Source organism: Arachis ipaensis, chromosome B10, assembly GCF_059453495.1.
Source record: "Arachis ipaensis isolate K30076 ecotype BB chromosome B10, ASM5945349v1, whole genome shotgun sequence".
In the NCBI taxonomy this organism is placed as follows: Eukaryota; Viridiplantae; Streptophyta; class Magnoliopsida; order Fabales; family Fabaceae; genus Arachis; species Arachis ipaensis.
This window is the reverse complement of record NC_142435.1, coordinates 146,530,028-146,544,877: the sequence shown is the minus strand read 5'-3', so window position 1 is coordinate 146,544,877 and position 14,850 is coordinate 146,530,028. Positions and strand designations below refer to the sequence as shown.

Genomic DNA, 14,850 nt, shown 5'->3' with positions numbered 1-14,850 from the left:
CTTCTCATTTACTTATGTTATGACATGTGTGATGCATACAAAATGCCTATAGCGTTAAAACATATAAATGTAAACTCATAAACCTTGGTATGATGTTCTCATAGGCCATAAAGTAAGGCAAAATAAATAATAAATAAGAGAAGAATAGTAAACAGAATATATTTAAATAAAATAAAGATCTTAACCAATATCATGAATCAAACAAAAAAAACTTTGAATAAAAGAAGGATCTTTGAATGCAATAATAAATAAAATCAAAAAAAGGATAAAAGAAGAGCAATCATGATCACATTTTTCATTGTACTTTTCATTACTTTTTCTCGTAATTTTTATGGAATGTATTGAGCTCAAACCGGTATAAAAGGTGGGAGTCCCCTTCCCTTACCGAAGGTTCTTATCCCAAACGTTTTGGCGATCACCTTCCCTTACTGAAGGATCATATCGATATCTTGTCTTTGGGGGTCACCTTCCCTTACCGAAAGATCATTCCCTCAGTTCAATTTACAATCAATGTTATTTAGACATACACAAGAAGAAAATCATGACAACCAAGATATATTATTATAAAATTGATGGGAGTCTCCTTCCCTTACCGAAGGTTCCCAAAAGTTTGCCGATCACCTTCTCTTACCGAAGGATCATCTCGATTATCTTGTCTTTGAAGGTTACCTTCCCTTACCAAAGGATCATTCCCTCGGTTCTTTAATGCACATAAGATAGTTATTATAATGCATAATGCGTATGAAGGAAAGAGACATTATATCATGATATGCAATACTAACATCTATATAAAAAAAACATTTAAGATATGACATATAAAATTTAGCATAAAACCCCCTACTTCGAGTGAAGTTCCAATAGGTATTCCGATCCAAATAGATGTGGTTTGTTAGTGAAGAGAGACTTGTTCCCTGGCTAGACTTTATGTATACTAGAATGTTTTGTAAAGAAAAAGGGAGTAGATTGAGAAAGGAAGGATCAAATAGCTCTTAGGTATGTGCAGATTATGTTAGGAGGCATTTAGGTGAAATCTTCAATCTGAAATGTCACTTTGTGAGCCTTATAACATTTTTTACGTTTGGAATTTGGAAATAGCTATTAGAGACAAATTTATAGATAATTGAATTAGCTTTAAAACGAATCTCAAACGAAGTCAATAGGATAACTACAACTTGAGATATTCCCGAAATACGGTTAGTATATCAGCAAGAGTGCGATTTTCTACTATGAACTTGTAACAGATTTGTCTACCTAATTTAATTTGAATTTCATTTTATACTGAACTTAAGGAATAGAGCTAGTATTCTTATCTTTTCATATAACTAAATATCATTCAAATCTAATAAATGTAGAATTAATTATGATTATATTTTAAAAGATTGTTTATTGTTGGTTAGAGATTTACTACCACTAGTATTTTCATATATTTAATTTTAAATTCAAATATTAAATCATTACCATTTTAATTAATTAATTAGTTATAAAAAAATGACTTGATTCAAAAAGTTGGGATGTTACATTCTTACCCCCTTAAAAAAGAATTTTGTCCTCAAAATTCGTGTCTCCTAAAAAGATACTAATTCAACCTCACTTATCCTAGTAGATTTTATCTACATTTTCTTTCTATAGGGATATATGATAGTTCCAACATAAGTAAGTTCAATCAATCCATACATTCAAGCAAATTAAGTAAAGATACAACACAGTTATAATATCATCATGAGCTAATATAATTATAAAAGATAGATTCACATAACAGATAATATTATTCATTTCGTTGTGTCTTAAGTTATTAGTCTTCGTGTATCAGATTTAAACCACACAACATAATACAAAAATTCAAACAAGCAATAAAACATAACAAGACGCTTAAAAAAAAATATTTGTAGCTAGTCATATTAAAGCCTTTACTTTCAATGCCTCATACCCCATGCAGTTTTACTTGATTTGTAAATCATAATTTTTTTTTTCAAGACTTGTGCAAAACGTGAAAATACTTCGTAAATAATCTTTCAGAGAAGTAATAATAATAATAAAAAATCTAATTTTGATAAATGGGTTACATTTAAACTAATAATTGATAAGTGAAAAAAAAAGTAATATATTTATTGACACTCAAACAAATTCTGATTCATAATTTTTTTTACATCGCTAAAAATATTTATTATTGTCAAATAAAATTCTATAATCATTTAAACAAGTTAAAGAAAATAAATTTATAGAAAATTAACATAAATTTAAATATTTGCACATAATTTATGTTAATATTGTTGAATACTAATTGACTTCACAAATTTTAATTTTTTCTCCAAAATTCAAAAATATATCAAAATATGATATATAAGTTGTTTGATCTATAATATAAAATAGATAAAAATTAAAAATAGAATTAATAAAAATATAGTTAATAACAGTTAAATAATAAAAATTTTTCTCTTAAGAATTTAATAACAATATTACATTTATTATTAATTAGGAGATGATATTATAAAAAGTTATTAGATAGGATAAGTTATTTGGTTTTAGATTTCGAATTCTCTTATCTTAAAAGTTTTTAGACAGTCCTACTACCAAAATTTTTAAATCTCTCTAAAGATTTGGGATAATCCTAAATTTTGGAGATAACAAACTAATCAAGTTTTCACCAAAATCTTATCCTACTTGAAGAGGTAATATATAGAATGAGAAACCAACTAAGCAACTTACTGTTTCTATATTACCCTAAGTGAGAATCTGGGCAGCCTAATCTCTAACAAACAATAAAAATCATCAATTATTAAATAACATTCTAGCACATCAAACTCAAATATTCATTTGATCGTTGGATGAATAGCAAATTTAAATTTCAAGCTCTATAAAACCCTAGCAGAGAAAGAGTACGTACTCCGTACTCAAAGAGAATGAGAGAAGGAGAAAGCGGGGGCGAGCAGTTGAGGGTGAAACACGGTGAGGAAGATGGCCATGCCATCGGAAGAGATAAGGGGGAGAGCGTGGGTGGGTGTGTATCCGGTGTTAAGGAGGGTTCTTCTCGAGAGGGGTTAGGAAAGCCATCCAAGGTCTCTTTTAGAGATAAAGTCATTGGTGCAGAAAAGTCTAAGGCCTTTGCATTAGTAGGGTCTTTATCTGGGGATGGTATCGCGATGGTGACAGGTAAGCAGGGTGATTCTCGTCCACCAAGTGTCAGTTTTACCAAGGAGGCAAAGAGCTGTCTAGCTGAACCTTATAAGGAAGCCATCGTGATCAAGGTGTTGGATAAGTATTATGGCTACACGGCTCTCATGCATAAGCTCTGGATAGTATGGCGCATCAAAGGAGGGTTTGATTTGTTGGATGTGGGATTTGGATATTTTTTGGTTAAATTTGATATTGCTGGGGATCGTGAGAAAGTCATTCTTGGTGGCCCGTGGTTGATAGACGGTCACTATGTTGCAGTAAAGCCATGGGATGTGGATTTTAGGCCATGCGAAAAAACCTTTGGATCAACGCTGGTATGGATTCGAGTCTCGGGACTTCCAATTTGGTGCTACCAGGAACAAGCAATGCTGCGAATTGCTTCTGCAATTGGGATTCCGGTGAAAGTAGATTTGGCTACTAAGCTCGCAGAAAGAGGAAAATATGCCCGAGCTTGTGTTCAAATTAATCTTGAGTTGCCTGTAATCAAACATATTATAGTGGAGGGTGTGACTTATGAAGTGGAGTACGAGAGTTTACAGTTGATTTGTGCTACTTGTGCACGGTATGGGCATGATAAATCGTTGTGCATGGAGAAGGAGTCCTTGGAAGGAAACATAAATTCCTTTGGTGATGGAAAAAATAATGAAGCCCCAACACTAGTGCCACACAACAATCATGAGATTCAAAAAGAGGCTGAATCAGAAGCTCGTGATTTGGGTGAGAAATTAGGAGTTGTTAAAGGGAAGGATGTGGTTACGGAATCATTGGCTCCTCACGTGCCTGATGGTCTTGTTAATGAGGCATGCATGGATGATGGAGAGGGCTGGCAACAAGTGCTGCGTAAGAAAAAATTTACAATGGGCCAGTCATCAGGTTTGAAGGACCAAGATGGAAAGCAGCACAAGTTTGGTTCGAGAAGGGTTCCAAGGCCCAATTTGCATGGTGATGGAGGCAAATCAACTGGCATTAGGATGGGAAAGCAAGAAAAACATGAAATTGCGCCATCTCCATCGCGCAGAACTCCTGCACGTCGTGGAATTTCTCTACGGAAGCGTCCTCGGCCTTCCTCCTTGCAGAACTCGCCAGTTGATAAAAATGGTGGCACAACGGAGGAAACCTTAGTAGATGGAAGCATGGCAAGTGCAGTGTCAGGGGGTCCAAAGGTGGCAATTATTGAGGATCAGAGTGTGCCAGTACCGCAGGACAAACCACCTATTGAGGTTGGTGATTTTGTTTAGAGTTTATGTTCTTATTTATTCTGTCCCTATTATTTATGGATAGTTTAAATATGATTGTTTGGAATATTAGGGGTGCTTCTAATAAGTTAGCCCGGGTGCATTGTAAGGAACTTGTTAGGAAATTTAGACCTGTTTTCTTTATTGTGGTTGAAACTCACTCCCCTTTTCAGCATTTAAAATTATTTTGGGAAAGGTTGGGGTATCACTCTGTTGGTATAGTAGAGGCACAGGGGCATAAGGGAGGTATTTGGTTTCTATCCTCTATGAAGGGTGTTTGTTGTAAGTTCATTGATGCTTTTGATCAGGGTGTTACTGTTGAGGTTCACTTTGATAATTTAATTTGGAGGTGTAGTGGTATTTATGGCAGTCCTCAATTTAATAAAAGGGTTCTCCTTTGGGATTATCTTGTTGCACAATCCATGGTTTTTCAAGGACCTTGGATTGTTCTTGGTGATTTTAATGAAGTCAAATTTTCTCATGAATCTAAGGGCTGTCAATTTTCTCATCAAAGAGCAGACATGTTTGCTACTTCATTAGGGGATAGTGGTTTGTTTGATCTGAAGACTATCGGGAGGCAGTTTTCTTGGTACAGGAGGGTGAAAAATTATGTTGACGTGGCAAAAAAGCTTGATCGAGTCTGTATAAATAGTAGTTGGTTATCTATCTTTCCAGAGGCTTATGCAGAAGTTTTAAATAGGCTTCAGTCTGATCATTGCCCTATTCTGGTGCGTTGTAAAGGTCGTCCTCAGCCTAAGGGGAATCGACCTTTCCGATTTGTTGCTGCTTGGGCTACTCATCCTGGGTATAAAGATATTGTGAACCAGTCATGGTGGTCTGGTAATAGAGGAATTCATGGCAAGCTTTCAGAAGTACAGAAGAATTCACTAGAGTTTAACTCGAAGGTATTTGGTAACATTTTTGTTAAGAAATGTGAATTAGAGCAGCAGATTAATTATTTACAAAAGCGTTTGGAAGTGGTGGATAGTATTTATTTGCGTCAGAAAGAGCAACAGTTGCTTGATGATTATAATAATACTCTAGTGCAAGAAGAGCTCCTATGGTTCCAAAAGTCCAGAGAGCAGTGGGTAAGGTTCGGGGATAGGAATACAAGATTCTTTCATATTCAAACTCTTGCGCGAAGGAAGCATAATAAGATTCATGGCCTTTTTCTCAAGGATGGAGTGTGGAAAACTGATCCAGAAGTTCTGAGTCAAGAAGCAGAGTCTTTCTATAAAAGCTTATTCTGTCATTTGGATGATGTTGATTTGGGTTGCCTTGGTGATGTGCCTCTTCCTTCTCTGAATGAGGAAGCTTGCAATAATCTTACGGCACCAGTTACTATGGAGGAAGTCAAAACAGCTGTTTTTCACATGAACTCTTTTAAAGCTCCAGGTCCGGATGGGTTTCAAGCTTTCTTCTTCAAAGAATATTGGGAGATCATTGGTCTTGATGTTTGGAAGATGGTTAAGCAGGCATTCTCCGGTGTTACTCTTGATCCGAGAATGTTGGAGACTTTACTGGTTCTCATTCCAAAGGTTGAATCACCGGTATCTATGAAAGATTTCAGGCCGATTAGTCTCTGCAATGTAGTTTACAAGATCATCACGAAGGTCCTTGTTAATAGGCTTCGTCCTCATCTTGCGGAGATTGTTGGCCCGCTTCAAGGAGGATTTATTCCGAGACGAAGAACTCCTGACAACATCATTATTGCTCAAGAAGTCCTCCACTTTATGAAGAAGACTAAATCAAAGAAAGGCACACTGGCCTTTAAGATTGATCTGGAGAAAGCTTATGACAGAGTTGACTGGAGGTTTTTAGCTCATACCCTTAAGAGCTTTGGTTTTCCTATTCCTACACTTAATTTGATTATGAATTGTGTCACTGCTTCTTCCTTATCTATTCTTTGGAATGGGAGTCGTCTGAATGGCTTTACTCCTAGCCGAGGTCTTAGACAAGGAGACCCTATGTCACCCTATCTTTTTGTGTTGTGTATGGAGCGACTGGCATGCTTTATTAGTCATCGGGTTGATTTGGGCTTGTGGGAGCCGGTTGCTATTTCTAGAGGGGGACCAAGAATATCCCATTTAATGTTTGCAGATGACTTGCTTCTATTCTGTAAAGCTACAAAGAGACAAGTGCAAAATGTGATGTTGGTTTTAGAGACTTTTTGCAAAGCATCTGGGATGAAGATTAATGTGGAGAAGTCTAAAGCGCTTTGCTCCAAGAATGTCTCTGCAACAAGGAAAGAGGTTTTCACTGGGGTATCCTCTATCAGATTTGTCCAGGATTTGGGCAAGTATCTTGGAGTTACCCTTAGCCATTCTAGAGTGACTCGTTCAGCTTTCAATGGTGTCCTGGATAAGATTCGGAGTAGGCTAGCAAGCTGGAAAGGGAGTTTACTCAATCGGGCTGGTAGATTCTGCTTGGTTAATTCTGTTGCCGCTGCTATTCCCACGTACCAGATGCAGGTCTCTATTTTTCCCAAAGGAATCATTAGTAAATTGGAGTCTATGATGAGAAATTTTCTTTGGAAAGGACAAGTTGATGGAAGAGGATTAAATCTTGTTAGTTGGAAGGTACTGGTTACTCCAAAAAAATATGGAGGTTTGGGGATTAGAGATCCTTATTGTGTAAATATTGCTCTTCTTGGGAAGCTAGTTTGGACTTTTTTCCAGCAGCCAAACAAGCTATGGGTCCAATTATTGGATGCCAAATACCGATCATCTCTATATGACTGTTTTAGTTATCCTAAGAACAAGGACTCTCCCATTTGGAGGTGTCTTTGCAAGGCTTGGAAAGTGTTGAAGGATGGGTTTGCTTGGTGTATTGGAGATTTGAACCAGAATTTTTGGTTTTCTAGCTGGAGGAGAGAAGGACGGTTATCTAATGAGATGGATTATGTCCACATTTCTGATTCGAATCTCCGGATACAGGATATTTGGTCGGTTGGTAGGTGGCATTTGGATACTCTTTATTCTCCTTTATCTCAAAATCTGAAAGATAATATTCTCTCTTACAATCCAGATGAACAAGCAGGTCCGGAAGTGGGTTGGTATTGGAGTGGGTCTGCTGCCAAAGTCTATGACTCACGCAATGGTTACTTGTGGTTGTGTAAGCAGCTGTTTGGTTGGGAGGAGAGGGAGAATTGGCTTTGGCTTTGGCGTCAGCTTGTTCCGGAAAAGCATAAGTTTTTGGCTTGGTTGTGTCTTAAGGAGGCTCTTCCTACTGCAAGTTTTCGCTTTAGAAGAGGGATGTCGTCATCGGATAGGTGTCCAAGATGTCTTTCTAGCCAGGAATCGGTTATACATTGTATTCGGGATTGTCCAAAAGCTCAGCTTGTCTGGCAAAGGTTGGATATTCCTTGTCATCCTTTGGATTTGAAGAACTGGTTCTTGTATCATAGCAAAGAGCACCCGTTCAAGTTCTTTTCGGGACTTTGGTGGATATGGCGAGCAAGGAATAACGACATCTTTAATCCCCATGAAACTTGGCCTCCGGAAAAAGTCATTTGTTTGGCATTAACTTCAGAAAAGGAGCTTAGAAATATTTTTGAATTACAACGTATGTCCCTTCCCTCTACTCTAAATGGTTTTTGGAATCCCCCATCCATTGGTACTTTTAAGATTAATTGTGATGCTAGTTATTTTGGTTCGGGTGATAGTGTTGGTTTTGCTTGTGTTATTAGAGATTGTAATGGGAGCTGGCAAAAGGGGTGTTTGGGAATGATTGAGAGTAATAGTATTCTTCAAGGAGAATTGTTTGCTATTTGGAGAGGATATCTCTTAGCTTGGGATGTGGGTCAACGAGATGTTATTTGTGAGACGGATTGTGTGGAAGCATTTAATCTTGTTACTCAAGATGGTTTTGGGTTTATTGATCCACTGGTGCTCAAAATAAGAGATATCATGCATTGGAATTGGCGTGTTGACTTTCGTTTGATTATGAGAGATGCAAACACGGTGGCAGATACTATGGCAAAGATGGCGATGAAGTTACAACTTTCGCATGTGGAGCTTCTTTCACCTTGGGAGGAGTTTAAGAGTAGTCTTAAACGGGACTGTCCCTCTATTTAAGCAGTTCCTTGTTTTGTTTCTTTTGTTTTTCTTTGTTTAATTTATTTCAGTCACCAAAAAAAAAAACTCAAATATTCAAATCATATAAATCACATGCAAAAACATAATTAGTTACTTATCGCTATTCATATGCATTCACTTAAGAACAATTAGACAAGTAGTTGAGTTTAGTAAATATATAATAAATTGACCATGACAAACATGTTGATTGGGATTGATAATAATCCAAGTGAATGATTTAGTGTGCAGACCCAAATTATTTTATTGCCGCCTAATTATACGAGACAAAAGGATCTAAAGTTGCTAAATAGAAATAGAATCAAACCAAGCCCGAAGTTAATGTCAAATGAAGCTAAGCAAATGCATGATAAGTAGAGTTCAAAAAAAATTAAAGATAATTAGTTTATTTTAACATGCAAGTCAATTGCTCCACATTTTCTCCTTTTCTCTAATTAAAGAAATAGTAATAGTAATGTAAACGGTATAAATAAAAAGATTGTGTAACATCACATTTTTAAGAAATATAATGATAGCGGGGGTATATTAAATAATTGAATGGAGTTTATAAGAGTGCACGTACTCTTGACTTAAATGGCTTGTAAGATAGTGGTAACCATTATAGGAATAGTATCAATAAAAAAAACACAAAGACATGCATGTACTCTCAGTAAAAAGACCTTAAAAAAATAAAATTGCATATGAAAATGTTGATGATAAATATATTGTATGCATGGAAAAGAAGAAAAGAAAGGAATAATGCTATAAAGATAACAGAGCATCATATGACAAGAATATAGATGATAAATAATAGAATAAAACATGACGCATGCCAAATATATATAAAAAAGTAATAAAACATAATTTTCTAATATTTTTTAAATATATATATATTTTTTGAAAATGTCTCATGTGCATTTTTCTATGTCTTTAAGTATGAGTAGGGTGTTCTTAGACAATCTATATTTTGACCTTTAACACATGCACATTTTGATCAAATAGTTATGGCAATAAGGCTCAAATAAAAATATTTAAGATATGACATATAAAATTTAGCATAAAACCCCCTACCTCGAATGAAATTCCAATAGGTATTCCGATGCAAATAGATGCGGTTTGTTAGTGAAGAGAGACTTGTTCCCTGGCTAGACTTTGTGTATACTAGAATGTTTTGTATAGAAAAAGGGAGTAGATTGAGAAAGGAAGGATCAAATAACTCTTAAGTATGTGCAGATTATGTCTGGAGGCATTTAGGTGAAATCTTCAATCTAAAACATCACTTTGTGAACCCTATAACATTTTCTACGTTTGAAATTTGGAAATAGCTATTAGAGACAAATTTATAGAGAATTGAATTATCTTTAAAACGAATCTTAAACGAAGTCAATCGGATAACACAACTTGAGATATTCCCGAAATACGGTTAGTATATCAGGTTGGCTGATAAGAGCGCGATTTTCTACTATGAACTTGTAACAGATTTGTCTACATTTGTCTACCTAATTTAATTTGAATTTGATTTTATACTGAACTTAAAGAATAGAGCTAGTATTCTTATCTTTTCATATAACTAAATATCATTCAAATCTAATAAATGTAGAATTAATTATGACTATATTTTAAAAGGTTGTTTATTATCGGTTAGAGATTTACTACTACTAGTGTTTTCATATGTTTAATTTTAAATTCAAATTTTAAATCATTACCATTTTAATTCATTAATTAGTTCTAAAAAATGACTTGATTAAAAAAGTTGGGATGTTACATCAATACTACTTCAATAATATTTTAATTTGACACAATAAGAATAACAATTAATTCATAAAACATATCATCTAATTATAATATCAGTAGATTTCAACACTAGTATCAAAACAAATAATTTTAATTACAATACTTGCATTGAAATAGATCAAATAAATTAATAAATTTTTAATAAAATTTATATTTATATTGATAATAGTACATAATTAAAATATAATTAATAAAAAAATAGAGAATACAAAATTAAATTAAATTAAATTTTTATAAAATTATTTAATTAAATATATACCATATAATTAATTTTTATTTTATATTATAATAATAATAATAATAATAATAATAATAATAATAATAATAATAATAATAATAATAATAGTTGAGTGACAGTGAAAAAAGATTGTAACTCACCCTAACTTAAACCTTCTTATTTACATCGATTTTCATCTTTAAATGCTCTAAAAATAAATCAAACCATTCATCGATTTTTCGTTCGATTATAACTATGCTTTACCGGAGGGGAAAAAAAAATACCCCTACAATTCCCCATAAAGGAACAAAATAGATAAACAAATGTGCACCTAAAAAGAATACAGTAATAGGACAATAAAATGACTCTTTTCTATACATAATATTTTAAATTTATACAATAAATTTTGTTCACGAGTGTTATTATTAAGGTTTTATTCTTTATCTTAAAAAAATATTGAGAACCAATTATTGTTAATCAACGTTAACTAACTTTGTCTTTTTTCTCGTAATCTTTCTTTCATTCTCTCTCCTTTCTCTTATTGTTTGTGATTGAAATTTTTGTCAGCTCATTGTTAATTAAAAAAAAAAGGTTAATTTTATACTTGATTGTCAAATAAATATTTTATATTGGAAAAAATTAAATTGACAATACAATAATTAGTTTTAGGATAAAAACTCTTCTTTGAGAAAATTTGAGTAGTCATTATATTTTTATTTAACATATAAGTTACTTTTCTTAATAATATTTTTATTCTAATATCAAAATATTAATTATATAAACCAATGAGAAATGTAAAGAAAAATACTTTTAATAAAAAATAGTTAATATTAACTAAAATATAAGATAAATATAAAAATATTAATCACATATTATTGTTTAAACAAATATTTTTTTTAATTTCTTACGATATTCTTTAATTAAAAAAAAACTAAAAGAAAATTTATCATAGATCTAAATTTTATTAAAATATTTATTATATTCCAAGTTAATTTTTTTCTAAACAAATATTATTGTTGTTATGTGGTGTAATTTTTTTTTTTTTTTTTGTTGATGTTGTTGTTAAGATAACCCAAGTATAACTAAGAATGTAGAGTGGGTTGTTGTTAACAAATAAAAGGTATGCACGTGGGGAGGTTCTGGAAAGAACCTGGTGGGCAAAAGTAATGTCCACATCGAAGGTGAGAATATTGTGGCGTGGTGTTCCCTGTAAAGAAGCCACGTACCCCCATCTCTTTCCAGGAGTGCTGGACACCCTCTCTTTCCTCATTGGTCACTCCCTTCTCCCCGTGGGACCAATCACAATGCCTCTATCTCCGCCTCCCAGATACGCCACTTTCTCCCTTGGTCCCACCCCCTTCTCTCTCTCATTTTTCCCCCAATCCCCTTCTTCCACTGTTCAACTACTTCTCCTAACTATATTTTATCGAGGAATACTAGGAAGTTTGTAATTTTTGTGATTTGTAATCATTAAATAGTCATTAATGATAATTTTAATGGTGTGAAATTAGTGTGAGATTTTATCTCGTGACTCACTTTTTTTTGCTGATTACATACTGACCAAAATTTAACAAAGTTGTTGACCCCTAGACTTTTCCTATTTTATCATCACATCCTCATTATTATTCAACTAAATTCTTCCATTTCTATATCATTTACCTACTAACTAAGTATGAAAAATGCTTGCTTCAAAATTGAAAAGATTAATTCATCAACAGTTTAGAAGTTTTTATTTAATTATAGTGTTTAAGCTATGACATTTTGTTTAATGTGAATGTAGCTACAAAAATATATATATCTCAAAGATAAATATAAAAGAAATACTAGATGAACCAATGACTAAATAAAGTACAAATCAATTGAATTTTCACACACATCTACACTAAAGTTATCTTAACAAAATAAGTAATTTAAATACATAAATCTATCTGATTACCAGTACGTTCAAATTAAGTTTTTTTTTTTTTTTTAAATATGAAAAAATAAAGACAGCACAACAAATAGTGTTATGATTATTTTAAAATTTTTGTACTGCTCCACCTGTGTTGCCCTAGACACGTGGCAAGTACACACCCAGCCACCGTGCTGCCGTTATCATTATCGCTTCCGCTCCATCAGAGAAACTGAAGAGGTAACCCCAACCGAACCACGCCATAGAGAGAGAAACAAAGAAAAAAGAACAAACTTAGAGAGAGAAACACATAAAGATCCACGGCGTCATGGACGGTGGTGCTGACGCGTGGAGCGTGCCAGCTTGGGGAGCCAGCAGCGCCAACGCTGCTCCTCACGATAACAGAATACTTAACAGAATAATGCTCCGATTTCGGCCGATCGCACCCAAACCTGTCGCCGGAGGCTCCCTCCCTTCCTCCGGTGAAGCTCAAGGGAGCAACGGCAAGGCTCCACTCACCGGAAAAAGAGCGAAGAGGAAGTACGTTAGGGTTCGCAGAAACAGTGTTAGCGAGAGAAAGAACAACGATAAATCTCACGAGAAATTAGGTGAAACAAGCGAAAACGTCGCGGTTGTTACCCTCCAGCTGATGCCGGAGAAGGAGGATCCAAAACAACACTCCCTCGCCGGAGATTCGTGGTGTAAGAACGTTGATCTCGACCTAACCGTGGAGAATATCCAGATCCTCGATAATAACCTGGAGCCACCGCGCGTGGCGGCGAATCTTGACTCGGTTAAGGTTCTAGATCCACTTCCTCCGCCGTCGCTGGCGGCGGTCGAGTCCTGGGTGACGGTTGAGAGCGTGACAGGCACGTGCATGGGGGAAGGCGAGGGAGCAAGAGGAATAGGAATAGGTTGTTGTACGGACGCTGAGATGGTGAAGAGCTTAGAGGATGACACGTGTCCAGCGTTCGTTTCGGACGGTTACTTCAGGGTTGGGTGGGTGAACGAGGCGTTCAAGAAGATGGTGGCGAGTGAGGGAAACGGTTTGCCGTTGGTGTGGGTGAAGGTGAAGGATAACGCTGCGTGGTGCTTTTGCTATTCTTACCCGGCGTTCACCTGCGGGGTGAGACTGCAGTACACGTGGCGGAACGAGAAGTGCACGAAGATGGTTCCGTGTGATGTTTGGAGATTGGAAAGTGGCGGCTTTGCATGGAGGCTGGACGTGAAAGCTGCACTCAGCTTGGGTCTCTGAATAAATAAATAAATAAATAAAAAAGAATGCAACATGAAATAATGTATCCTTTTTCTCTATACTTATGGTAGAATTAGATATAGCTCTTCTAGTTGTGTGTGTGTGGATTGAGGATAAGCATAAGCACCTCTCCCCCATTATGGTTTGTGCATTATTCTAGTTTAAGAGTTTTCTTCAGATCCTGAGTGAAGACAAATAAGAAGTAAAAGATAAAAAAATAAAAAAAAAAGGAAGTGTGTTAGTCTTTAATTAGAAGAGTGATGAGTGGAGGAATTAAGAGTGGAAGGAAGGAAGATTATGAGGGGTAAATTGGGATTTGAGGTATCTTGGGAATTGGGAGAGGAGGAGAAAAAAGTAAAACGTATGAGAGCACAACATGCAAAGTGCTCTCTCTATTACTCTACTAAAAAGCAATTAAGTTTAGTGTGTGTATTAACTATTGTCTATCCAAGACATTGCATCTCATGAAAAATGTATAGTAGGTAGATATTTATATTTGTCGTTATCTATGTCTATATATATATATGCATGAATAATGAACTTACTTTATGTGTTAATGACTCTAGTATAGAGTATAGAGAAGGAGATGAGTAGAGGCAAATGATGTTGTGTTAAATTAGATTAATCTTCTATTTAATTATGTGGGGCAATGTGTTGTTAGGCAAGGCTCCAAAAGAATCTGAACTTGCTTCTCTGGTTTTATTTGATTTTGAACTCTGTCTTCTAGCGTTACACGTTACTACTACTATCATATATGCTTGAAAGTGAATGCATTAGTAGGGTCTCTATATATAACTCTAAGAGGGAAAAGAAAATCAGAGTTTAGTATTCAAACGGAAACGGTTGATTACTGTATTATATGATTTCTTAAACTGACTTGGCTGTATTATATGACTTGACTTTAATATTTAAAAAGTGTACACGTATTACTACCTAAAATTAGTAACTACTGTTTCAACTGTGTTGACATAGAAATTGAAAATAAATTTATTTTCAAGTTATGCAATATATATGATGAAGTGGGATAGGCATAGTTTAAATCTTCTTTATTACTAAGAATTTGTTTATTTGGGATTTTTTTAGAATAGTAGAATTGAGTGAATTTCTTCATTAAATTTGTGAAAATATCTGTATTACTTTTTTTTTTTTTAATCTTACAAAGAATAATTCTCATTTTTCATTGTACACCATACTACCATAGTATTATCCAA

At 34.5% G+C, this 14,850-nt stretch overlaps 2 protein-coding genes across 2 annotated transcripts; both read left to right on the top strand.

The window, feature by feature from the left end:
• The first annotated feature begins 2,900 nt into the window (after positions 1 to 2,900).
• LOC148582032 (uncharacterized) lies at positions 2,901 to 4,412 on the top strand. The gene has a single exon (XM_088495135.1). It carries the CDS (start codon positions 2,901 to 2,903, stop codon positions 4,410 to 4,412), a length of 1,512 nt encoding a protein of 503 aa, XP_088351261.1.
• An 8,041-nt stretch (positions 4,413 to 12,453) lies between these two features.
• LOC107623982 (uncharacterized) lies at positions 12,454 to 14,341 on the top strand. The gene has a single exon (XM_016326399.3). It carries the CDS (start codon positions 12,713 to 12,715, stop codon positions 13,637 to 13,639), a length of 927 nt encoding a protein of 308 aa, XP_016181885.1. The 5' UTR covers positions 12,454 to 12,712; the 3' UTR covers positions 13,640 to 14,341.
• The last annotated feature ends 509 nt before the right edge of the window (positions 14,342 to 14,850 follow it).